The 24792-nt window shown below is 33.5% G+C and overlaps 4 protein-coding genes across 5 annotated transcripts in view; 2 read left to right on the top strand and 2 right to left on the bottom strand.

Moving 5' to 3' along the window:
- The first annotated feature begins 1264 nt into the window (after positions 1-1264).
- LOC144852873 (E3 ubiquitin-protein ligase synoviolin A-like) lies at positions 1265-24792 on the top strand. Of its 2 annotated transcripts, none has more exons than XM_078710909.1 (14): positions 1265-1392; positions 18025-18117; positions 18241-18393; positions 18538-18586; positions 18761-18864; positions 19358-19484; positions 20233-20332; positions 21102-21167; positions 21429-21676; positions 21991-22152; positions 22550-22663; positions 22885-23068; positions 23359-23525; positions 24002-24792. In XM_078710909.1, the coding sequence occupies exons 1-14, from the start codon at positions 1279-1281 to the stop codon at positions 24196-24198; spliced, it is 1878 nt and encodes a 625-aa protein (XP_078567035.1). In that variant the 5' UTR covers positions 1265-1278; the 3' UTR covers positions 24199-24792. The 2 variants fall into 2 exon arrangements, with proteins under 2 accessions (XP_078567035.1, XP_078567034.1); XM_078710908.1 differs by lacking the exon at positions 1265-1392 and adding an exon at positions 17445-17634.
- On the top strand, positions 2081-5448 carry LOC144851799 (uncharacterized). Its single transcript, XM_078709422.1, has 3 exons — positions 2081-2386; positions 3170-4335; positions 4532-5448. The coding sequence occupies exons 1-3, from the start codon at positions 2215-2217 to the stop codon at positions 4919-4921; spliced, it is 1728 nt and encodes a 575-aa protein (XP_078565548.1). The 5' UTR covers positions 2081-2214; the 3' UTR covers positions 4922-5448.
- On the bottom strand, positions 5515-10404 carry LOC144851800 (transmembrane protein 26-like). The gene is made up of 3 exons (XM_078709423.1): positions 9770-10404; positions 8510-8666; positions 5515-8097 (listed from the first exon to the last, which is right to left on the bottom strand). Exons 1-3 carry the CDS (start codon positions 10018-10020, stop codon positions 7447-7449), a joined length of 1059 nt encoding a protein of 352 aa, XP_078565549.1. The 5' UTR covers positions 10021-10404; the 3' UTR covers positions 5515-7446.
- LOC144852883 (speedy protein A-like) overlaps positions 13847-24792 on the bottom strand; it is a 78258-nt gene continuing 67312 nt past the window's right edge. The window contains exons 2-7 of the mRNA XM_078710921.1: positions 16393-16744; positions 16231-16289; positions 15977-16062; positions 15570-15741; positions 14948-15224; positions 13847-14462 (exon numbers count right to left, since the gene is read on the bottom strand). Of these exons, the coding sequence (XP_078567047.1) occupies positions 14395-14462; positions 14948-15224; positions 15570-15741; positions 15977-16062; positions 16231-16289; positions 16393-16663 (933 nt within the window). The 5' untranslated portion in view covers positions 16664-16744 and the 3' untranslated portion in view covers positions 13847-14394. The remainder of the gene's footprint in view (positions 14463-14947; positions 15225-15569; positions 15742-15976; positions 16063-16230; positions 16290-16392; positions 16745-24792) is intronic.

Here is a 24792-nt window from a genome sequence, read left to right as displayed (position 1 = left end):
AATCTACTATTAAACGAAAAAAAAAACATTCAAGATCAATTTAATACACTAACTTTGCTCCAAACATGTCTTGATATTAGATTTAGATACGGACAATTATTAAATTTATTAATAAATTAGGACATAAATTAATTAATTCCATAACATTTAACTTCCAGTTTTATGTTTTGTTGCTATTATTATTAATTGTAATTGTATAAGTATTTCAATTTGTATCCGTTTTTGTCGACAGGACCACAATGCAAAACAAGTATATCTCTACTTGATTGTGTATAATCCTGTATAAATAATTATGTTGTTAAATAAATAAATAAAAAAAACTAGAAGGGCACTCGGAGCGCGCAAACTTCCGCCTATGAACATTTAATAACTTGTTCCCATTAAACCATCCTTTAAAATCTTTAAAAATCGGGCAAATAACTCTTTGAGCAACCCTGCTATTAACAGATATAGAAAGAAACACTCGAGATCGACCACATAATCTCTCGCCATTCTGGCGGAAGTATCTGCAAATTAATTTGTGTTCTTTTTTCCTCTTGTGGTAAACAACCTAACAACATTAACAGCATTAACTTCTGTATTTAACATTTAAAAAAAAGATATATTTTGCAATCAATATGATGTAAAAAAGTAATTACAGTACCGTACATTGCATTCCATTAAAAGATGCTTTCCATTTATTACTTGCTTTATTATAGCCATTTAAAGTTTCAATGATAACATTAATTAACACGTATGGAAAAAAAGTGATATTTAAACAGTAAAAACGTTTGTACACATATACATATTGTGTTTGAAGGATATAATGTGTTACAGTGTGCTTATAAAATTATATTGTCATGATATCAATTGTATCCGAGTTGAAACACATCGTTTTGTAGACATAGTCATAGTGTCACGGTTGATCGAACAAGCACAAATGCGTTTATATGGTAAGAAGTTAACTCTGTAACTTAACTTTCAAACCAACTTGGTGGCGCAAGTCCACATTTTACTTTTAAAAAATCATTTGTTATTGTATTGATCGAAAATAAAAAATATATGGAATACACATAAACTCACAGGTCACGTTCTGCTTACACTGAATATTTCAGAAACACATAATACATGAAGATGAACAAGAAGACATACAAATGTAGAAAAGCGATTAAAAATACAAACTTCTAATATAAAAGTACACGCAACAATCGCAGGAATCTATTATTTCTCGAGTAAACACCGGGCCGACTTTAAAATTCAAAACACGAATACTTCACGTGCAAATTGCCACGTTAGAATATGCCAGTAAGCCTATGTACTACAGATGAAAGCTGGTTGTATTCCGTCCCAAATAAAGTAAAACGGGCAGAATTGGGATTCTCTCCGTCAATATACATCATTCAGAATCAGTTGGTAAGATATAGGCAACCTAACAACAGGACACTGAGCCCGCCTTGGCAAGATAGGAACTCGTAATAGGCCTATAGGATCTTGTATGGCTGCGACAAATACCAACAGTACTGTACCATGTACATATTCTCTGCGGTGCGCGGTGTCTGTTAAGGGTTGTGGAACTGTCGCAGTCACAGATAAACCCTTTGATCTCCGGCCCTCAACATCCTGTTGTTAGATTGCCTTGGTAAGATATACATATACGATCATATGCCATTAATAACGGATTCGTCAACGACGGGATAATATCATACTTGATGTATAATGTCCCTGCATAAAAAATAATTGATCAGTGACGTGTGTTGCTGTCCGGCAAGACCGAACATCATTCTCTCTGTTCAATATTCTAGGCTAGAAGTGTCGTATTGGTTTATTTCTTTGATGCTCTATATAGCCTAAAACACAAGTGTCATTTCAATCCACGCGCGGTGTGAAAACATTTAGGGCATGCACAATGATTTCGAACCGAGCATTATAGTATACATCAGGTCAAATAATGTCAAATTTAAAGTATGCGCGCGATTGGGATAGGTATTAATACGAAATACAGATTAAATTAATAGAATCAATTGTCACTATAATATTGTTGAAGTAGGCTTAGATATAAAGGACCAAAAGACTAGACAATAGTCGTCAAACGTGATGAGCTTTCGTCCGTGTCCAACCTCGCCTCGAAAACACAATTGCATTCCAAATTTATTATAGTCGCGCTACCAAATAATACAAGTGACAAGATCATGGTTTAGTTTATTGGAATAATTTCGACAGGTAGTTGGTGTAAATATGAGCCTCGTCTGTTTTAAAAATTGTCGAGAGTCGGCGATGCTCCTCGATATACCGGCCGATCAACTTCTACAGAAGAAGGTCTTTGACGAAAAGAAGCAGACGACAAAAGACAAACCGCTAAAAGACAACTCAGAAAATGAAGAAGATCCACCATATTTACCTTGGAATGGTAAGTATAGTCAATGAACTGTTTGTTTGTTAGCAAAAACCAATTATTTTTTATACAAAAGAGGCATGGCCCGACAGAAACGGAAGGCATATACTATAATACTGTAGTATCAGAATTGTTTCCGATGAAAAATAGACATTGAATACTATTAGTATATATAGTAGACAACTTGTGGTGTAAAAGCCTATGGTATTAATAATAATATTAATAAATAATGTCTTTATACAATTAGAATGGAACCTTAAACAAATCAATTTGTCGGCAGCTCTAGGCTGCTATTTTACAGCACATAAGCAGTAAATTAAAACTTGTTATGATAATTAGATACGTGTAAAAATAGTCGTCACGACTTTTAAGTAACTACAGTATAGAGATCAGTTAATAATAGCTATGAGATATCTCTTTTGTTATCTCTGCTAACTTGTGTTTAAGAAAAGCGTACTGTACAAAGGAACAGCAATAGACCATAATACGTTGTTTAGTATGCCTTTTAAAACTAATCCAACAGTCTAAAATAGAGTAGTGAATATAATATCATGTACAGTCTGTTATTGCAAAAATAACTTCCGTCATAAAAACATGGTTATGAGATTTTATAGACAAATTAGATATATCAACATTTAATTTTTTTTAACATAACTCAATTCTGAAAGGGTAATAATGACTGAAGTATCTAAATTAAACGAAATGTAATGTAGTACTAAAATACAGGTTACATGTAGTGTGAAGAAAAATAAAATAAAATATAAACTTTAATGTTAACTTTACTATTCTTTCATTAAGGTGTAGAGGACCACAGATCACATGGTACAAAGAGTGACGCAGTAGCAAGATCACAGGTATCAAAAGAAAACATTCAACCAACTAGTAGTTGGGGGCGAGTAGAAAGGTCGAATGATGGCACCAGGCCTATTTCTCAGACGTCTTACGATTCTGATGAATTTTTACACGTTAATTTATACTCTAAGAAGGTTATACCTGTAGTCAAGAAAGACGAAGAAGTTAAAGCGTTTAAAAGTAAAGATGGAACGGTTAAAAAGGAGGAGAAGAAGAATGAAAAGGGACTACTTACGAAGTTTGGAAAGAGCTTATCACGGCTATTTAAACTAAGTGATTCAAAGGAGTCTAAGGATCCGATACCCGAAAATGGTTACGAAGCAGGAGAATCGGCATCAGAGAGTAATTTCAGTATTTTAAGCGAGTCAAAACTATGGTCATTGCCTTACGATAGAAGATCGTACGAAGAACGTAGTCAGTCACAAACACCAACGTTCCAATCACATCAAGATTTCAGTAGTCTTAACAGCTTTGATTCTGGTGTCGTGGATTACAGGGGAACATCCTTGGACGGACGACGGCTCAGTAGCATAAGTTACCAAAGCGGTGTTCCAATATATCCGTGGACTGGAACACCGATCGAGTATGCCACAGGCGGATCATATGACGGAAACAGCAAGAAGACTGGCGGACTGTACTCATATGGCGGAGAAGATTCTGCCATCGATACTCCTGCCAGAATGACCAGGAATGGCGGCAGTCGAGCTGATACAGAACGTACGCACTGGTCTATTCCGTCAGATGGAAGTCTAGAGAGGTCTTCAATGAGGCACTGGAGTACGAGAGAACCAAGGTCATCAACAAGACCACGAGGATTATCTGGTGCCGATCGGAATGGAAGGAAGTACGCAAGTACAGGGAACTTGTCAAGTTATTCGTCATCGGCAGAGTCCAATAGAGGATCGGGGTCTTTTACAAGGTACAGGTCGTCACAAGCCGTCAACAGATCCAGTACACTTGGATCGTCAACAAGCTCACTAAATTCAATGTCAAATTTACCCAGTAGAATGGAATCTTCCAGAAGTTTATCGAGAAGAAACTGGCCTACTATAACAAGCAACGAAAAAACGCACGAGTCTGAAACGATGGAATTTGGCAATGGGAGTTATAACGTGAGTATTTGTACTTATTACCATACACTTTCACTTCAAGCAACATTAATAATCTGTATATCAATATGAATTTTGTTTTGTATAAAGGAATATACATATTAATTTGAAATCTCCCAAAATGATGCGATTGAAGGATTTCAGAGGATTTTGTGTTGAATATGTCTGTCTAATTATTTTACATATTTGTCTGTTTCAGGATAACATGTCAAGCGTTAAGTTAAATTTAGACTTCGATTATAAGTCTGAATCTTCAAGGCTATACGTGATTTTAAAATCGATGCACGGATTGACGACAAGAGATAGGAGAACAGGGGGGAAATCTAACGTACGTGTTCATCTTGTGGTGATGCCAGAAAGGAACCAGCGGGCCTACACCCGACGAAAGATCGAGGGATGGACTGTGCGATTTATGGAGAAGTTTCGTTTTTCTGATATTAATACGTTGAACTCGATTGCGTTTAAGGTGGTTTTAAATGATGGTTCGGCGAAGGAGAGACTTATAGGATCGAAGGCTATTAACCTGAAAGACCTAATTCTTTCAAAAGAAAAACAAAGTTTAACACTGGAAATAAATCAATATAATTAGATTTGAAAAATGAGACGAAGTGCTGTACAACAAATCATGTTTTATTACAATGGGTTTATTATATAAGTTATAATATTACATTATTAAAAACATAATGTTGCTTATTGTAAAAAGGTAATAGGCCTAGCTAGCTCGTTCTATATATTACAAATAGGGTATATGCCTAAGAGACTTTCTCTTTTCAGGAGACCAAAGGCTAGGCCTACTAATCAACATCGTAACGACCAAACTGCGCATGCAGTTTTCTTCAAAACATATCACTTGCACCAAAAGCGAAAAATACTTACACTTAATATAATATTTCCATTCTATTTCCATATTAAATTGAATATGGAAGAAAACTTGGCATTATATGTATATAAATAGTTTGTCGAAAAATGTAATCACCTTACGGGTAGACCTACATTTGGTATTGGTACCGTAATATTCCATAAATATGCACTAGGCCCATATTATTTAAAATTGTCACAATATTGAAATTAGTACACTGTTGGCAAGTATTAAAAACATTTTATCATGCCTAATAATTATTATGATTGTTTTGTGAGTTTGGTGTTTGCAACTACAGTACCCCCTTTGGTCACCCCCATTCAGGGGACACACAATAAGGCACATGTTCCCATCATACACTTAACACAAGCCCATGTCCATGGGACACCCTTATTAAACAGAAACTTGCTCATTGTACAAAATGAAGGGATATGTTTTAAAACTATACCAACTCCTGTTCAGTTGGGGAAACCCCTATTAAAGGGCACTTACTTTATACAGATGAGGGGTATACAATAAAGAAACAAAGCGTCTAAACATGTAAACAAAATCTGTACAATTATCTAATAAAAAACATATTACAAGCTGTTAAAAATACAAGTATAAATATATAATATACAACTGGGAAGACTCTTCCTTGATATGTGTTGTCAATAAGTTGTATTAATAATTGATTTAATCAATTAAAGTTGTAGTATCTATTACAAAACGATCATTACCTCCGCCAAGGAGGTTATATTTTCACCCCTGTATGTTTGTGTGTCTGTCTGTCTGTCTGTGAACAGTCTGGAGGCCACAGTTTTTATCCGATTCTCACCAAATTTGGTCACAATGATCTATGCCCCAAAAGCTCGGACGAGTTCGACTTTGAGGGAAAAAAGTTAATAGGTCAAGATCACAACTAACAAAAAACTATTTTACTGCCTAGAGACCACAGTTTTTATCCGATTCTCAGCAAACTTAGCCACAATGATCAATGACTCATCATATAATTGTGGTTAAATTTTGAAGGGTCAGGGTCAAAGATCAAGGTCCACAAAAAAAAAAAAATTAAAAAAAAAAAAAAAAAACTCAGCAGGACTTGAACCAGCGATCTCAACTGTGAGAGGCTGGATACATAACCATTACACCAAACTCTCATCCACAACTTTGTAGTGTGCATTTAGCCTATTTACACTTAGAAATAATTTAAAAAAATGTAAAAAAAATATATTTATTTTCCGGGGACATTTTATGTTGGGGAATTTTACAGTAGGCAGAGGTTTGTACTCTCGGATTACCCTCTAGTTATTATTATTATTATTAGGAACACTAAATTAATATTTGTTTTAAATTAGGGTAGTTGTCCTATATACAAAAGTATATCTCTGAGCAGAGTTGAACTTGACCTTGAAAAAATGTGAAAAATCGTAATAGCGATTTTAAAATCCAAATTTAATGTTAAATTTCCTGTTACTCTACTACAGTATTACTGTATTATGAAAGGTATTTCCTTGTTCCTTGCTACGAATAAATAGATCAAAAGCAATATTACAAAAGGATTTTACAAAAATGATTGTCGAATTGATCAATTGATTCATTAAAAAAGAGAACAATACATTTCCTCTTTCATTTTTGATGTGTTCTAATGTTAGTATCTAATCCATGTATTGCTGGATTCGTTATAGTATATCATAATTTATTTTGTCCTGTTCTGGTGTTATAAAACAACACACAAAAGTTAAAGATTTAGCAAGTAAGATATAACAATAGCAGACTTTAATCAAAATTAAGCAATATATCTATTATATGTAGGTAATAAAATTAATTAGAATTTAATATTATTTATTATTTCCCGCAGTTAAATTCAATTTATTTTCCACAATTTAATCATTTCTCCCAATTCAGTTAATTTCTCAAAATTCAGTAATATAATTTATATGGCCAAACACCGGTCAGCTTTTATTCATTTCAAAAACTTTATTTAATTATTTTATTTATGTTATTGATATTGTATCAATTTGTGTGCTTTTTATTAGAGCGTACTACTGATTTAAGGTGAAGTTTCAATAAATTATTATATTACAATCCAAATAATTCCCACATTTCAAATTATTTCCCAAAATTCAAATAATTTCCCACAGTTCACATGATCTCACACAATTTAAATAATTTCCCACAATTCAAATGATTTCCCACAATTCAAATGATTTCCCACAATTCAAATGATTTCCCACAATTCAAATAATTTACCACAATTTAAATAGTCGCATAGATTATACTTTTGTATCCATAAAGCCAGGTTGCAGCGTTCCCATTCTTGAATCTAAAGTACCAACATCGCCCGCCTCATGTCTAACTTTCACCAGCTTCACAGCAATACGCTGAGAACGCCTCATGTTTAGCCTCCTATTCAACAACACCCATAATCTATAGCACTGCAGGAGTAGCACAAGTATATTTTTCAACATAAAAAAGATTAGAAGTTGGTTTTGAGTTTCTTGAATCGAGATGAGATAGATGCGGACTAGTAAAAATGGGCCGTCTTGAAGACTAGAAGTCACAATGATACTCCAGACTTCTGTCGCACAGCACATACCAGCAAAGGATTTAAACTTTTGAAAACCCTTATCATTTGCCCGTGGTTTTCGTCTCTTACGAACTGTCAAACACAACGTGAACTGGAATAAGCTGGCAGTCCACACCGCAAGAATAACGTACACAACGCTACTTTGGGCCTCTACTTCTGGCAGTCGTAACCCCTCAGTTGAGAACTCGAGGATGTCAGCTCCTATGCCGATCTGGATTAGAAGCAGTTGCGATATTTGGTCACTTGTGACTGGTCCTCGCGGTAGGATCCATCGTCCAATTATTAGCACGAAAAGAAGAATTTGTTGAAGGGTCACAGACCACTCTTGGTGCGTCATCTTAAAAAAAAAAGTTTACATTTGTATGCAAGTCCATTAAAGGATTGCATATTTACAGTTGTAAGAATCTGTTACAGTTACCTAACTTGCAACAGTTTATTTGGAAGCAGTCTAACCCACTCCGACAAAAATTACTGTAAAAATAACAATGCTGTGGGTATCAATGACTGGATCTCAATGGCGATACAAAATAAAATAAGCAAAAAGCTAAATCAAAACGATAAAGTAAAACAGCCAGAAATATTTGTAGAGCTTTAGGGCAACACTATCACTTCATCAGTGTATATACAAATCCAAAGGCAAATTACTGAAAATAATGACAATGCTCTGGGTATCAGTGGCTGGATCTCAATGGAGATACAACATAAAAAAAGCATATAAATTATAAATATACATATATCAAAATATATACCTGCAATCCCAAAATGGTTGAGTTTTCGGTAGAGGTCTTGCTATCATCGCCACAAGTGTTATTCATACCATCCACCAAAATTTTGAGTGAACGAATTTCCAATATCCACAGTGTTGGAACTACAGCCAGTAGATAACACAGAATCGAGAGCAAAAACCTACAAAATATGAAACATAATTAGTTTATATATCATAAAGAATTCTCACTTTAATATAAATTATTAAAGATGTATTGTCCCCCAAACAACATAACAAATAAAGATGAATAAAAAGGCCATTTTGAATAAAATTATTCACTTATGTCAAAAAAACAACAAAAAAACAAACCCCAAAACAACAATAGATAATGATAATTTTTCTTATAAAAAAACCCAACAAAATAAAAATACAGTGGGACGAATCCACACGTCAAGACAGTTGAAATTGCTCATAGAAAAAAAAATCAACTTTTAAATCAGTTTTAATATTTACTAGTGTTATAATTTTCTGGCCAGGTGTTGGTTTGATTGCAAAAAATGCAAAAGAATCTTAACATGCTGGTTGGTGAGCATATCGAATGCATGAAACAATATCCCATGGAGTCATCATATCAACATTGCATTGCAATTTAAAGCAACCAGTTTTGTCAGGCTTTATAATGCAACCACTCTATGTTATAATGATATGTCTGCTTCCATAGTTAATATTTCTGGTGGTGGTTTAAGTGTAAATAGAGTAGTCATGGCGTATCAGTCGGTAGTCAATCAATCCATTGATCACTGATATATTAAATGTATATTCTTTCCGACCATTATTTTAATTTAAAATTCCTGAATTGTTGAATATAATTAAGGCCAAAAGATATGTCATAAATTAAAGATGTATTGTCCCCCAAAAACATGAAAAATAAAGATTAATTAAATCAGACTTTGAATATGTTATTTTGTAGTTTTAATAAAGTTTTTAAAAAAATGAAAAAAAAAATGTTTTCACTTATAAAATGACAAAATAAATGGTTAAATTCAACCAAAAACTCATTGGCTGGCAGCCAATTTGACCATTTTGTTGCTTTGAATTACAGTTTTTTCAGGTAAATACATTTTTTTTCGATCTAATTTTTGGTCAAAGTGGATAACTATTATGTTACATTAAAATGGCATATTCAACAACAATTTTGTTAAGAATTATTTTTTCAGGGGAACAATACACCTTTAAAGAAATGTTATTTCCTCTACCCAGTGGTATAGACGTGACCCATTTACCTCTCCTCATACCAACTTACCATTTCCATTCCTTTCCCCGACGAAGAACAATAAGAAGTATAAACTCAGCGTATATAACAGCTAACAAAATCAACATAAACCAGGCTTTGGTATCACAAATAACTTGAGAATATTGCTTTGCACAGATAACAACATGCCCCGTAAACAACAGTCTTGCTACCAGGCCTCTTAACATGTTTACCCAGTCATGTTTCCGCATAGGACGGCCCGTCCCAAACAAGGCAAGCACCTCCTCCTGGTCAGGAATCATATTTAAGCCTCCAGTTACACGTCTGTACTTTCAGTCTCAGACCAGACTATTGTACTCAAAAGTCTTGCTTTTCCACAGTGTACCGCACAGGGGGTGGTGGTCTTTAGCACAGGTGTATGAACTGTCTGTACAGCTATTACACGTATTCAGAAAAAAGTCACCCCAAAAACCGGGCTGACAAATCAATCATATACCACCAGTCTTACATCTAATCTCCCAATATTATGGAGACCCGATAATTGTTTTCCGTGCTCTTAATAACAGCTCAAACGACTGTCATCATATCCGGTATCATTCCCAAACATATAAAACGGAAATGTATTAGGACTATATTCCTTGAAGAATAGAAATGATAGACTGACTGTTAAATTGAGATATCCGGAACAGGCCTACGACACATACTAAGATGAAAGGGGAATCTCCGAAATAGAAATTGTAGTCAAAGGTGTGCACGTGACCACTAGACAGAAGGTCCCTGGAAACTGCGGTTTCCATGAGTTGATATCGATGATTACCTTTAAACAGAACAGAAGAATCACTATTGTAATAAGACTGGCTGGTTGTATGAACAGAACTCTAATTATTATAAATAAGAATGGGAAAAACAAAAATTTTGAACACGTTCATCAACCACACAGTTTCGACACCCATTCAATCCACAATCCCGTCCACAACAGATGAACTTATCGACAACATTAAAGCATCTTTAACCAATAGTAACTGTATTCAATTTGACCAAAATTGAATTTAAACAATTACCGTATACTACCGGTACTTTTTGTTAAATTGAACTGTAATTGTCTTTTCTTTATACTAGGTATATATAAGCGAAATCATCATTTGTTATCCCATTTATGGTAATTTTAAATTACTTTCGCAGAAATAAAAAGACAAAATAAACGGTTAAAATACCCAAACCCTTCATAAATTATTATTTTGTTTTGCACGTTTTTCGATTCAGTTTTTTTTGTCAAAGTCACAGGTCCTAGTTATGACAAAAATAGTATTTTAACAAAATTGTTTCAAGAGGGCATATATCGTTTAAGGCAAAATTCTGGCGATTAAATGGGGAATTAATTAAATTGAATCTCAATCTTTTCTACTCTTAAGAAAAAGATAACTGCTAAAAGAAGGGTATCATTGATGCGGTGTTGACAGTGACATCAACCGCTACTTCCGTTATTTCGTCATGATAATTTCGTTGATCACAACTTTTCTAAGAAAGGGTTTACTTCCACGAAAACAACCTAAAAACGGTATGAAAAACTTCCTTTTGCGGTTTATTGGTTACCCTATCCCCTATGTCCAAAATGTTGGCCCAAATGTTTCAATTATGTTGTACTCTCAACCATATGGCATTTTGCGCCGCGCCTTTAGGCAGTTATATTCAAGAGGACGAAAGCTTGGAACTGTATTACATGCGGGAGCTTATTACAATACTACGACTGAAAAGATGGATATTTGGAAACTCGGACTGAGCATGCTCAAACCTGGGGAAAGATAGTCTATGCGATCAGACAGGTAATCTGGCTGTTAACGTAGGCATTTATCATTGAATAACGCCGGGTCAAATCCTTCCTCTATGGTAAATAGTTTTGTATATATCAGGGAAGCTTCCCTGGTGTGTGCCGCTAGATGAATTGTTTGATTTGATTTGATTTGAATTTATTAGGAAAATCATCATAAAAAATACATATACAAAGTGATAACATAAATTACGGACATTACAAATAATACATTTATAAAAGATTTTCCAGGATAGCCCAAAAAGCTTATTAGCTTATTTCCATTGGGATCCTTAATTGATTGGAATGTTGGAGGTATGTGGGTCATTCGACCTTTGGGAGTAACGTCCCTACGCCGGAATATGAACAGTACTACTATAGTTAGTTTTATATTTTTGTTCTCAGTACATCGATAGGCCACGGACTTTATTCTGCAATAAAAATTGATTGTCCGATTGCGAATTTAATTAATTGATTGATAAGCTAAATCCAATTATAATAATACATCCTAAAAAAAGTTAGGTATTTAATACCCGATATGTGCTTTATGATTAAATAGAGCATTTCAGATAATAAATCATTATTTCTTAAATTATTAAATAGAATATAAATTTTTGAAAAAAGCATCATTTGATGAAGAAAAAACAATTAAACTGTTACGTCAAAAAGTCGAGCGGTGGTTTTTTGTAAGAAATATTTCTTGTTCTGATCTGATCTTAACTTTTTTAGTATGAGCGCCCTCTATAATAAAGATAGTTTTGCTTAAACGCTACACGTGCGTTTGTTTTGAAAACATGCAGCCGAGTAAATAAATCTCAGTACAGTAGTAGTAGTGAGGTTTGTTTGTTTTTGCTTCAAAAAGTGATATGTATTGCTGTTCAAATATTGTTTATGTATAAATAAACACATTCATGTATTAAGACCAGACTCAGATTTCTGAGCTTTGTCAACACATCAGGAGGATCAATTTTCATTACACGATTGGAATCCATGGTTGAATTAAGAATTATTTGTCACATAATTAAGCAATAGATTGGCCCTAGGCCTAGCCTAGAGATATTTAAAAGCTGATAAATGCAAACGATCAGAGATTGAGTTGAGATATAAAAACATCTTTTTGGCAACTGATTTGGCTTTCAAAAGATTCTTTAAAAAAATAGTGTTTTCCAATTGGCCCAATTGCGGTTTTTCTAGACGGTGTTTCAATCAACGTCATCATGAATAAGGTGTTGTTGTTTGTTTAAATTGATAATACTTAATAGCTAAGCAGCCTTAGAATCTTCAAAGAAGAGAAACACACCAATCATTCATCAACAAAAGACTTTGATTTTGAAGGCAATTTCAGATTTTGGAGAATGATTAAGATGATACTAACTAGTAACCTCTGTCTACACTATCAAACTTTATGTGACAAAAAATGATGTCATATCACTACCATATTTGGGCACATCACACTTTTTTTTGTCAAACTAGCTTGATAGTGTAGGCAAAAATTCTAAATTGGACCCCATCAACATATACCGTTTTGTAAATAAATGTTTAAACCTGCAAAATAAATAACAACTATAACTTTATTGTCTTTTTTTATACAATCACATAAATATGATTCAATCACATTAAAGTATAACCATGTAATATTTACCATACAAACAAATCATTTACTGATATTTATTATTATGGTACATCTACTATGATAAATAGAATACATTAACTTGTCTATGTACTTTTTTTCTATAAGAAAAAAAGGTTAATAAATATGGTCAGCACGTCACTAATTAAAAACATTTTAAAGGTCATCTAGTCAACAGAACATCGGTCTCTGATTGAACAGATATATTTTGTTATATAAAATATCAGTTTTATCAACCCATTGCTCCTTGCACACAATAGGCCTATCAGGGAGTTATAAATACCTCCCTGATAGGGACAGGCCTATAGGTACAGTACATCTTTTTAAAAATATTTTCCATACCAGGGAAGAGTAAAATTACAATTTCACTCTTCCGTGGTTATACTACAGTAATAGTACAATAAATAAATAAATAGGTTTTTTATATATAATCTGTACTTCTTCTAAAGTAAAAATCTTTTCTATTTATGTATAATTTATTAAGTTCTAAACATTAAAAATAAGTTTTAATTTTATTTATTTCTATTTTGCCTAAACATAAAAGAAGTCATCACTTTGAATTATTAGAAAGTAAACAAATATTTTGACTAAATAAACTCTATTCTTTACTCTTTTAAACAAAAACTATTGTTTAATGTATGAAGACGTGTTCATTTTACTATTTGTTAAGAAACCTAAATACTGCACTCCCCCATTTGAAAAGGTCATGGTCATATTTGCACCCCAGTCCTCTACCCACAAAGAGGGACAAAAAGAGCTGGACCTTTTTTGCTTGGTATTTTTTTTTTACATGTACTATACATTCTACATGTATACCTCTAAACATAATACAATACTATTTTAGCAGAAAAAAAATATTGTTTTAAATATTATTATATAAATCCCCACTCTTCTTTAAAAAGTTAACTGTTAACTTATTCAACAAAATTGTAACTTAATTTTTTTCGTAATTGAAAGATTCGTATTCCTCTTCCATATGTTATTTATTGCTGTATTACAGTAGATTCCAGTCATTTCTTAGTATTAAATTTGTCCAGTATCAAGGCAAATTCTGTGATGTGATTCATAAGTGATGCCTGTATCATACACCCTAGCCTAACCCTTTACCTAACCTTCCATGATAGAGGCACCACATGTGATGCTTTATTGTGGAAGTTGCTTATGATACTAAACACATTGCTGTATGTGGAGATACAGCAACAAGAATTGGTGAAGAATGCACCACTTTATTATAATATATTACTCATCTTTATCAGCCCAAAAGTAGGAGTAGGAGTCATCACTGGTTTGTAATGTGTTCTGAAGACCTGTAAAAATACAACAAATATTGGTAAACAGGCAAAGTGTGGTAACTGGTTTGCTGGTGAAAGAATAACTTAAATGTGGGCGCATTCAACACTTAGTTTACCCAAGTAAGTTGGTGAACTACCTACTTGAAAGTTAACAATAATTGGTCTGAAGAGCCAACTTAGCCTGGTAAAGAATTAAGTCTGAACAAGCCCTTTAAGAACCTGACAATTCTATAACTAAATGACTTGTAAAAGTGTATTAAAAAAAGAGCCAAAAGGTAGATAGTTCAATGTCCTTCACAATTTGAATAAAGCCCTGTCTACACTATCAAACTAGTGTGACAAAAAAAGTGTGTGCCTAAATATGGTAGTGATATGCCCAAATATGGTAGTGATATGATATCATCGTGTCTATATATGGGCACATCACATTTTTTGTCACATAAAATTTGATAGTGTAGACAGAGCTTTAGATAATTGGAAAATGTTAAAAAAAACATTACCTCTCATATCAAAACTCTTTGGTACTGCTTGGTCAGTCTCCTCATCTGAGGTATCAGTGCAAGAATACAGAAGTAAGCAGCCATCATCTGTCTCTTCAGAACTTGATGGTGTATATACGCAAGTTCCTTTCTTGGCACAAGCCTCACAGAGGACCGGTGAAGCACCAGGCCCACGGGGCAGAAATTCGTCGTCTGTGTCATAGTTCCTGTAAGCTCCACCATGGTGGTCGGCTCTATTGCGTTGCCAAATCCCATGATATGGGGCAATTGCCATTATCTGAAAACAAGTAGTATTATATAGAATATCAAGCATAAATGTGCAATGTTATCATTAGGGTAACCTTTACCAGTTTATAGTAATAGATATTTGTAATGTTCTTTTGTGCCATCAATATGGCAACCTTTACAAAAGTTAATACTTAGCAGTTAGGGCATATTATGTTATTGAAATTAGCTGTGAAAATCATTGGCACATTCTTAGTGTCACATATATAACAACATAATACAGGCATCACATGTGATACAAATGTGGTGATGCAGTACAGAGAATCAAGGGTTTTTTTTGTACTGAATACACATTTTGTGTGTCCTAAATAATGGCTGTAATATATTAAAAGCCTACCTCTTCACAACATCGTCTACTAACTGCAGCTCTGAAGTTAATCGACTTCCAGAAAAGGTCCTTTTTGCGTAAAAACCTAGTATATTTATGTCTCCAATCTCTGCCAAGAGCCCATGGAAAGATCTCATATTTAAAATCCTCTTCATCCTCTTCCATATCATTTGCAAGGTACCTAATAATTATAATAATACAATTCAGAACTTGTAAGTAAAATCTTATTAACATATTCATATCGTTATTACATTTAACTTTCAAGGTACAAAATACACACTCTACAATTTATATAAATAAAAAACAAAATCTAAACACAATTTTTTATTTAACATTTGTTTAAAGCAAGGATTTTTTTTTAAACTTACAATGCAATAAACATTTATTTAAAGCAATAATAGGATTTTTAAACTTACAATGCAATAAAGAAATTCATTTTGGTGAACTGTTTGATCTTAAATTCTGCTCTCTTAAAATAAGCAAAGACCATTGCTAAAAGGTACTGGAAGAAAGAAAAACATTAAACACTAACTTATTGTTGAAAAACTTAATTATCACTTTATTTACTTTTCTTCTTACTATAATTACAATTTAAACATAAAAATAAAAATGTTTTAATACATACTCCAAGTAGTTGAAAAAGTTGAAAGGGATTGGTAATATACCGTACCTTGTCGGCTATTTTTGCACATTTGTCCATCCATAGAAAATCCTGAATTATTTCATTTTCTGTTGAAATAATAATACTTTATAACACATATTCAAAAATTTGAAAGACTGATCAATACAATAGCAAGATCTGTGTAATCATTAATAATTTAAAATATCATACCAAAAAGTTTAAAATAAGCATTCATCTCTTTGCTTTTTACTGTCATTGATGAGTTCTTTAATCTTTTAATGGGTGCTAGAGAACCAATCATGTCCGAATCGATCCCTTGCCAGTCGTGTCTTCTCTTCCATCCATTAGCATCTGGTACACTAGTTACTAAGACACGTTCTACAATCTTTTGATGACCACTTTCGATGCCATCATTTGATGATGGTGGGGTTACAATAAATGTTTTCAATGGCTCAAAGATGCGTTCGTCGTTATCCTCCATTTTTCAAGTCTGGTGCTTAAATCGTATTTAGGTCACATAGACAGATGGTTATGATTGTTCCTTGTTGTATATGGGCCTAGGCTAGACTACTTTTTTGACAGACAGTGAGTAGGCCCTATTAAACTTTTTAAACAAAGAAATACATTAAAATATATCAAACTTTAAACAGAAATACTCAATTCTGTAAACGTATGTGGAATAAGTATACGATATTTATACAACGACTAAAATAAAATTGTATTTCAATTGCAAACAAAAAACATAATACAAAGTAAAAGAATAACGATGTCATTTCTAGGCGCTATAGTATTATGTTTATACATATCGGCTGCTTTTTTACGCGCATATGAACCGCAGCATGTCCAGCCTAGCACGTACGTCTGCTCTCGCACGTCTGCTCTCGCCCGCCCGAGTCAGCAGCAGATATATAAAAGAGATAAAAAATAGGCTAGCATGCATTCAACTTTGCAATGCTTCATATATAACAGTAATGACTGTCGGGTGTCGAATTTAATAACATAAATAGTAATAACTTACATAATGTTGAAATGATTTCCCAACTTTTTGGGCTGTGCTGCTGTTTTTTTTCAGCTGGTTCTCTGCTGCTGCGTAACTACTCATCCGGAACAAGTGTGTACTTTTCAACCAATCATAAACGCAATAGACTTTATTGTTTATAAAAGGCAAATGAATCACCATATAAGGCATATGTAAATTAGAAAGTTAAACGACGTGTAATAAATATGAACTTTGAACTTTCTCAAATAAACCGTGTCAACTCGATGTTTTTCGCTAGAAGAATTTACACGACGACGAGCCTAGCCTAAACTGCCTACAAGAAAATGAGAGGTGCAATTGTTACATCTTTAAGCTTTGTGCTTACTTTTGCAGTCGTTGGACATGCATATTTTCAAAAGAAACAATTTTACCCGTCAATGGTGTATATTACAAAATCAAATGCAAGCATGGCGGTAAGTTTGTGAAGATGAAAAGGGATGATGATAATACAGTATAAATAAGCCTAGCCTAGGCCTAGCTAGAGTAAAGCACTATTCTTCCTTGTCCGCCTTCCTCCTGGCTGCCTCGCGAAGTTGTCTCGGGTTGTAAGAGCAGGCCTAGAATAGTCGAGTAGGCTAGAGAAATAAATGTATGAATATATTATGTTATCAGTCAGTCAGATTGCTTGTCTTTTTTCTATATTATGGTTAATATTAATATTTTATTATTATTGTTTATTTGATTTATCATACTCTACCATCTATCTAGTGCTAGGTAGGCTAGGCTAATACTTGTACATCACATCTTGTTTTTCTACATACTACTGTACTATTATTAAATAAATGTTTTATTTTATGTTATAGGTACTATACTCGCAAGCCTTGGTGTTTGTTGTCCTAATGGGAAAACTTTTCAAGAAAGTGTTTTTCGGTCAATTACGGGATGCAGAAATGGAAGTACGTAATCGAGAAGCGTAATGAAATATTCAACCATATACGCCAGTCACTAAATGCCAATCATTTCAAATATAGTGTTCTATATGTACCTTAAATTATATACTGTATTTGTTTTTTTTAAAGCACATGATAGAGCGGTCTTGGTATGCAGTGACAGAAACCTGCCTTGCTTTCACCGTGTTTCGTGATGATTTCAGTCCGCGATTTGTTGCCATGTTTACTCTTCTTTTGTTCCTCAAGTGTTTCCATTGGCTGGCAGAAGACAGAGTAGATTATGTAATTACCATTTTAAATTAAAAAAAATTTAATATGATAAATTTATTTCTAATTGAATGATTAAACATTTGTTTTGTTTTTGTTTTGTGTAACAAATTTATAAAATAACATTTAAATAATGCAATTTTCAAAAAAAATTTTTAGATGGAAAGAAGCCCAATAATATCGTGGATATTCCATCTTCGAGCCATTAGTAAGTATTCTCATTTTTACCAAGTACATCATTCATTTAATTTTAATTAAATCATTCAATGTTTATTATAATCATATCAATGTTTACATGGATGCAGTGAGTCTATTGAATTTTCAGTTGTTGCTAGGTACTAGTATAAAGTATTCAATGTGTGATTATTTGGTTTTTTTTCAGTGATAATGGTTGTTTTGTGTTGTCTTGATATGTTGTTTATTCACAATGCTTACCACTATACGCTGACTAAGGGCGCCTCAGTTCAGCTTGTTTTTGGCTTTGAGGTAAGGCTTTATTTTTAACATCTGACGTAAGTGTTTGAGTGATCATTTGACTCTCTTATACCTCTAGATAAAAATGTTCCTCTGATATAAATGAAACTAATAAAATAAATGAAACGTGTGGATGGAACACAGATTTTAAGAATTTAGGTAGAAGCTTGGCTGCATAATGTGACCAACAGACATGCACTACTACTATGCTCTTATGAGTTTGCACATTAAAGGACTCTAATATGTTTGCACATTAAAGAAAGAAGAAGGGGGTGGGTGGACATCATCCTATCTTTCTTATTGTAATTCCCAAAATGTGTGTGAGAATAGGGGGTGAGGTGGGATTTGGGGTTAGATGGTGTTTGACTGCAGGAATCCTGAGTCCGCCTATGCCACACACAGGAGTTAAACCAACTAACTGTATGTAACTCAGCCTTAGATACCATTTATTTGTTTGTATTTTTTAATTTTTAATAATATAATAATAAATTTTTCTTTGGTACAGTATGCTATTTTATTGAGTGTTGTAGTTAATGTCTTCTTGAAGTACGGCTTGCATTCAATTGACTTACAAAGTGAGAATCCATGGGAGAATAAGGCTGTTTATCTACTCTATACAGAGCTTGTCATGGGTAAGTTTCAGATTCAGATTTATTTGGTCCTTGTGGAAATTCATGACAGCCACAATCACTCACATAACATTACAATAACATACAAAATATATATAAGTAAAATAAATATAACAAGTAAAGAGAAAGATATACACTATACAAAATAAACTACAAGGTGATTCAACAGTATTTGTCATTGAAAGCACGGATGGAAAAAGGTACGAGTGAATTAAGATATCTGTTAGTTCTATATAGTGTGCTACGTAGTCGCTTTCGTGACCTTAACCATACATAATCTTGGTGTAATGGATGTTTATCATTTAGTATTCATATTGATATTTAAGAATACAGAGGCTCCTTGCAAATCACAGTTTTAGTAATGATAGCAAAGAGTGTATTATCAGGAAAACGAAAATACTAAAACACTGAAAATGCCCAGTATCGAATGTACGGTTGAATAAGCTGTTTTTAAAATCATAAAATCAAACACTGTTTTTGTCAACCACAGGTTTTAGTGGTTTCTTAATTACATATGATAATAGCAGATCTAATTTTATTTTTATCTTACAAGTATAGTGTTAGTAAAACCATGCTATATATATGTATAATAATCATGTGATGTGCCCAAATATGGTAGTGTTATGCCCAAATATTTGAGTCAAAAGATAATTCTTTAGTTTGCCACCACGTTAATTTTCATTTGATAGTTTAGCTTTATACAAATATTTATATATTTAACAATAATTTTTGTATGGAACTTTTTTGTCAGGCTTCATAAAGGTGATATTATACACAGCGTTTATGGCTATTATGATTAAAGTGCACACTTTCCCATTGTTTGCGATCAGGCCAATGTATCTTGCAATGAGGTTAGTACAATACATTCTTTTTATAATTTCACATCAAAATTTAACAAGGCAATATGAAATTGGTTGATTTGTAAAACTTGATACAATAAATAATATCAACTTTTATCTATATAATGAAACAAAATGTAAATAATATACGGACCTGTCATTATTAGATAAATGAACATTGAAAGGGAACATTATGATGTAATGTAATAATATATTATCATATTTTGTAGAAATTAAGTAAGTGCGAAAATAAATAGGTTCCAATATTATTATATATATTATTACAATATACTCATCTTTACTATGTTTCAATGTGTAACAAACCCGGAAATTTAATTTCATAAAATGTTAGGGTGGGGAAAAATAAATGACTTACTATTAATGGTAGTTTTATTTATTATGCTCATTTTTAATTAGGTTCCAATGTATAACAAAACCGGACCAGATTTATTTCTGTAAAATTTAAGGGAGTGCGAAAATAAATTATTGACTATGTTAGTGTGATTAATTGCTTCCGTAGACTTATTTTTTTACAATTTTACAAACGGGAAGTAAATATATATCATGTTAATTTTTCGTCTTTCGTTATAAGTAATAAGTTAAGTAAAAGGGTTTTGCATATTGATTTAAACATAAAATTGTAGATTATTAATATGGTATTGATAATAAATTGAACAGTCACTTTAATTAGAAATTACTTAGCAGTGTATCCTTGAGTATATGAAACATTTAATAAATTATGATTTTATTTTTATTAATATGCATATTGCTTTTATACTAGGTCATTTAAAAAAGCACTCAATGATGTTGTTTTGTCTAGAAGAGCTATCAGAAATATGAATACACTGTAAGTAGAACATTTGTATCCATTGGATATTGGAGAAATTATAGTAGAACCTCTATTAAAGAGACACTTTTGGGACCCAACAAAATGTCCCTTTAAGGGGTGTCCTCTGTATAGCTGTAGTTTTCAAATTTATATTGCCCCTGTGTCCCCTTAATAGAGGTGTCACTGAATATCAATGTCCAAAGGGAGAGTTCTACTACAATAATGTGTGATTGGTTTTCAGCTCTTTAATGGCTCATGTCATTATGTTTTCCTCTGTAGTTATCCAGATGCCACGCCAGAAGAGCTGGCAGCTGGGGATAACGTCTGCATCATCTGCCGTGAAGAGATGGTCACCAACTGTAAGAAGCTACCATGCAACCACATCTTTCACACCAGCTGCCTTCGATCATGGTTCCAAAGACAACAGTCTTGTCCAACATGCCGTATGGATGTATTGCGCATGCCCACAACACCAACACAGCAGCAAGCACAGGCACCGCAGCAACAGCAAAATGCTAATCAAAATGGTAAGACAAGGCCTGACCTCGTGACCTTGTGTGCAATCATGTGTGCAAAAATTCACATGAGTCTCTGTACTGTACCTCCACATATGACATTATACATATGTCCAATATCATATGCAAATTTTGTAATACAATGTCACATATATATTACATTATCACATGTGGCACTTGTACCAATAAGGTTTGTATAATAAGTATGAAAATGTGTCACATATGATACCTATGTGACTCTGTATCAAAGAATTTGCCTGTGATACTGTACAAATTATAGATACAGAGCAAAGAATCAGCTAAAATTCTGTTTATTTTCTTTGCAGTTCCTGGCATGATGCCACCATTTCCTGGCTTCCCGTTTTTTCCAATGCAGCCTGGCCAATTCCCACAGTTTCCGCAGCCTGGTCAATTCCCACAGCCTGGAATGGCTTTTCCACAACCACCTCAGCCTGCACAAACTCAAGCTAATGCAGATGCCACACAAGGTAACTGGAACTTTCAAATAAATTTGCTTCCTAAACTATATGAATTTGCTGTATCCGAATATTGATTATACATAAGACATTATTTTGCATACTCAGGGCCGTAGCCACCAGTACGGTTGGTAAGGTTTCAACCTGACCACAGAGGCCTTTGGCAACCCAGTGGCTTGAACAGAGATTGTTCCCTTTTCTTGCAAAAACACTTTATTTCTTGTAGGTAATCTCTGATACTTTAATTTCCATAACGCAAACTTGCAATTCAATCTTCGCCTTTTGAAATAAAATAGTTTACCTTTTGTTTCCTACCGCCCAAAAAGTAATAACACTGACTGACTTCATTAAATTTACTGTAGTTGATCACCAGTTTTTACCTTTGTTTAAATGTTTTATTTATATTTAGGCACTACCAGTACATCAGAAGCAGATAGTACAACAACTGCACCACCCCCACTGTTCCAGGGAATGATGCCCCCTCCATTTATGATGCCTCCACCTTTTATGATTCCACCATTTAGTAAGTAATGGCACTTTCTGCTTTTATTTTCCACATTTTTGTAGTAGATAGGTCAGACTTAATTATTCATTTCATTTATTTTGTCTCCATAAAAATACAATATTAAAAAACGTGGACAAAGAACAAGAAAAACATCACACAAAACCATTCATTATAATATGTAGCTATCCACGGTTTTTCGATTAAAAAAAAATGTGTTTGTGTTTGATTTCTCTTGTCAGGTATTCCACCACCTAGACCTCCTCCAGATTTCCAAGGCTTGAATGATGAAGAATTACGAGCTATGGAGGGTACGGAAAGATCTCATATGGAGGCGAGGATCGAATGCCTTCGTAGTATACACACATTCCTAGATGCAGCTATGATACAAATACAACAGTATACAACAGTAATGCAAAACCTGGGGTACGTATTCATACACTTGCTTCAAATAATCTTTAGACTGCCTTGTTTGTAGTACAGTAACACCTCTATTAAGGGGACACCTTCAGGACCTAATAAAGTTGAGGAATTTTACTCTATTAGACTTGAGCGCTCTCTGGCTAAACCCCTGAGCAGTGCCAAGAAGAAATTCATTAAAATTTGTTGAAAAGGGCTAAAAATGCCTGAGGCCTCCAGTATTGGAGTGACCAGGGCCCTAGTTCTCTGCATTACGCCACTATGTGCATCACTGAATTTCTTTGTATTTTTGATAGAATAAATGTACCAGCTAGTAGCAGTACGGCTTCTACTGTTACGGTATCCGCCACTAGTACAGTGACAACACCAGTAGCCTCGGCAACTTCAGATTTAGATTCTCAACCAAGTACAAGTAAAACTACAGCAGCTGCAGATAGTTCCACCGAAGGAACTGAAATTGATTGTATGTATTATTCTTTTGTATAGGTTAATTAATTATAAACAATACGATAATATGCACATTCCATTTGCCAACTATAGGAAATACCCTATTATTCAGCTGGCCAGTAGAACCCATATCCCTTGAGACTCACCTAATTGTCCACCTAATAAGGGTGTCCCCAAATTAGAGGCGTTCCTTGAATATTGATTGGCTGGGGTGTTAAAACATATATTTCTCTTTGTTCTTTTCACAGGAAAGTGTCCTCTTAAATGTCCCTTGATTAGGGGTTGGCCATAGTGCTAAATCTATATTTCCCCTTGTTCTTTTCACAGGAAAGTGTCCTCTTAATTGTTTTTCCCTTGATTAGGGGTATCCCAAAGGAGGGGTAGATGTACTGTAATTCTTTTTTATAAAAATCTGGCTTTGGTAGACTGTCAAAATTCGAAAAGGTCCAGATTTGACTGTTCACAAACTTTACTTTGTAATTCTATTTTCAGCAACAGTATTAGGAGCAACTGGCGGACAAGATGAGCCGGTGCCAGAGATTATTTCCGATGATTATGAACCCGAATTTGAAATGACTCCTGGGGAGCATGATCACCAAGAAATTAGACGACGTAGAATACAAAGGTTATCTAGTGAACAATTAGAAAAAAGTGAAAACAATCAAGAGGAGGATTCATCGTTACAATGATCAGTTTTTAGATCATAGATTATATTAAATTATCTTTTATCTTCGTTTTCTTTTATTCATAATCATAAATTAAAATTCATAAAATAAATATTATATGTTGTAAAGTTTAGAGTACACCCTGCCCAACACTCGTGAGGAGGGATTTTTTCGTTTGTAAATTTTTAGTAATTAAATCACATATTTTCCACCCCTTTTTTAAGTTTTAAGGATAATTCTTTTTTTGACTTGATATGTGCAATTATTTTTTTATTGTAAAGTTATGCATATCTTATTAGGCTTGTTTCTACAGTACTGATACTGACTACTGATTTTCTTTATCCGACAAGGTGAAAAACAATTTATTTTACTGTACTGTATAAATGTATGCTTATGTAGGCCTAGTGGCCTAGTATTATTATGATTTATTTATGAAGTATATATGTATGTGCAAATTATTGGAGGTTGGGGAGGTTTTAAAAATAACAAACTGGTAAACATTTTTAACATAGACCTGTCTTTGAAACTAAATTTTGAATTATTTTCTCTCTGCCTTTTTAAATAACTTATTGATTAACCTATTAATGGAAAAATAAATTTTATTTTTCCGTTGTCAAA

This window comes from Antedon bifida, chromosome 9 (assembly GCF_963402885.1).
Source record: "Antedon bifida chromosome 9, ecAntBifi1.1, whole genome shotgun sequence".
NCBI lineage: Eukaryota > Metazoa > Echinodermata > Crinoidea > Comatulida > Antedonidae > Antedon > Antedon bifida.
The sequence above is the reverse complement of the archived record's forward strand: the minus strand, read 5'-3'. Positions and strand labels throughout refer to the sequence as shown.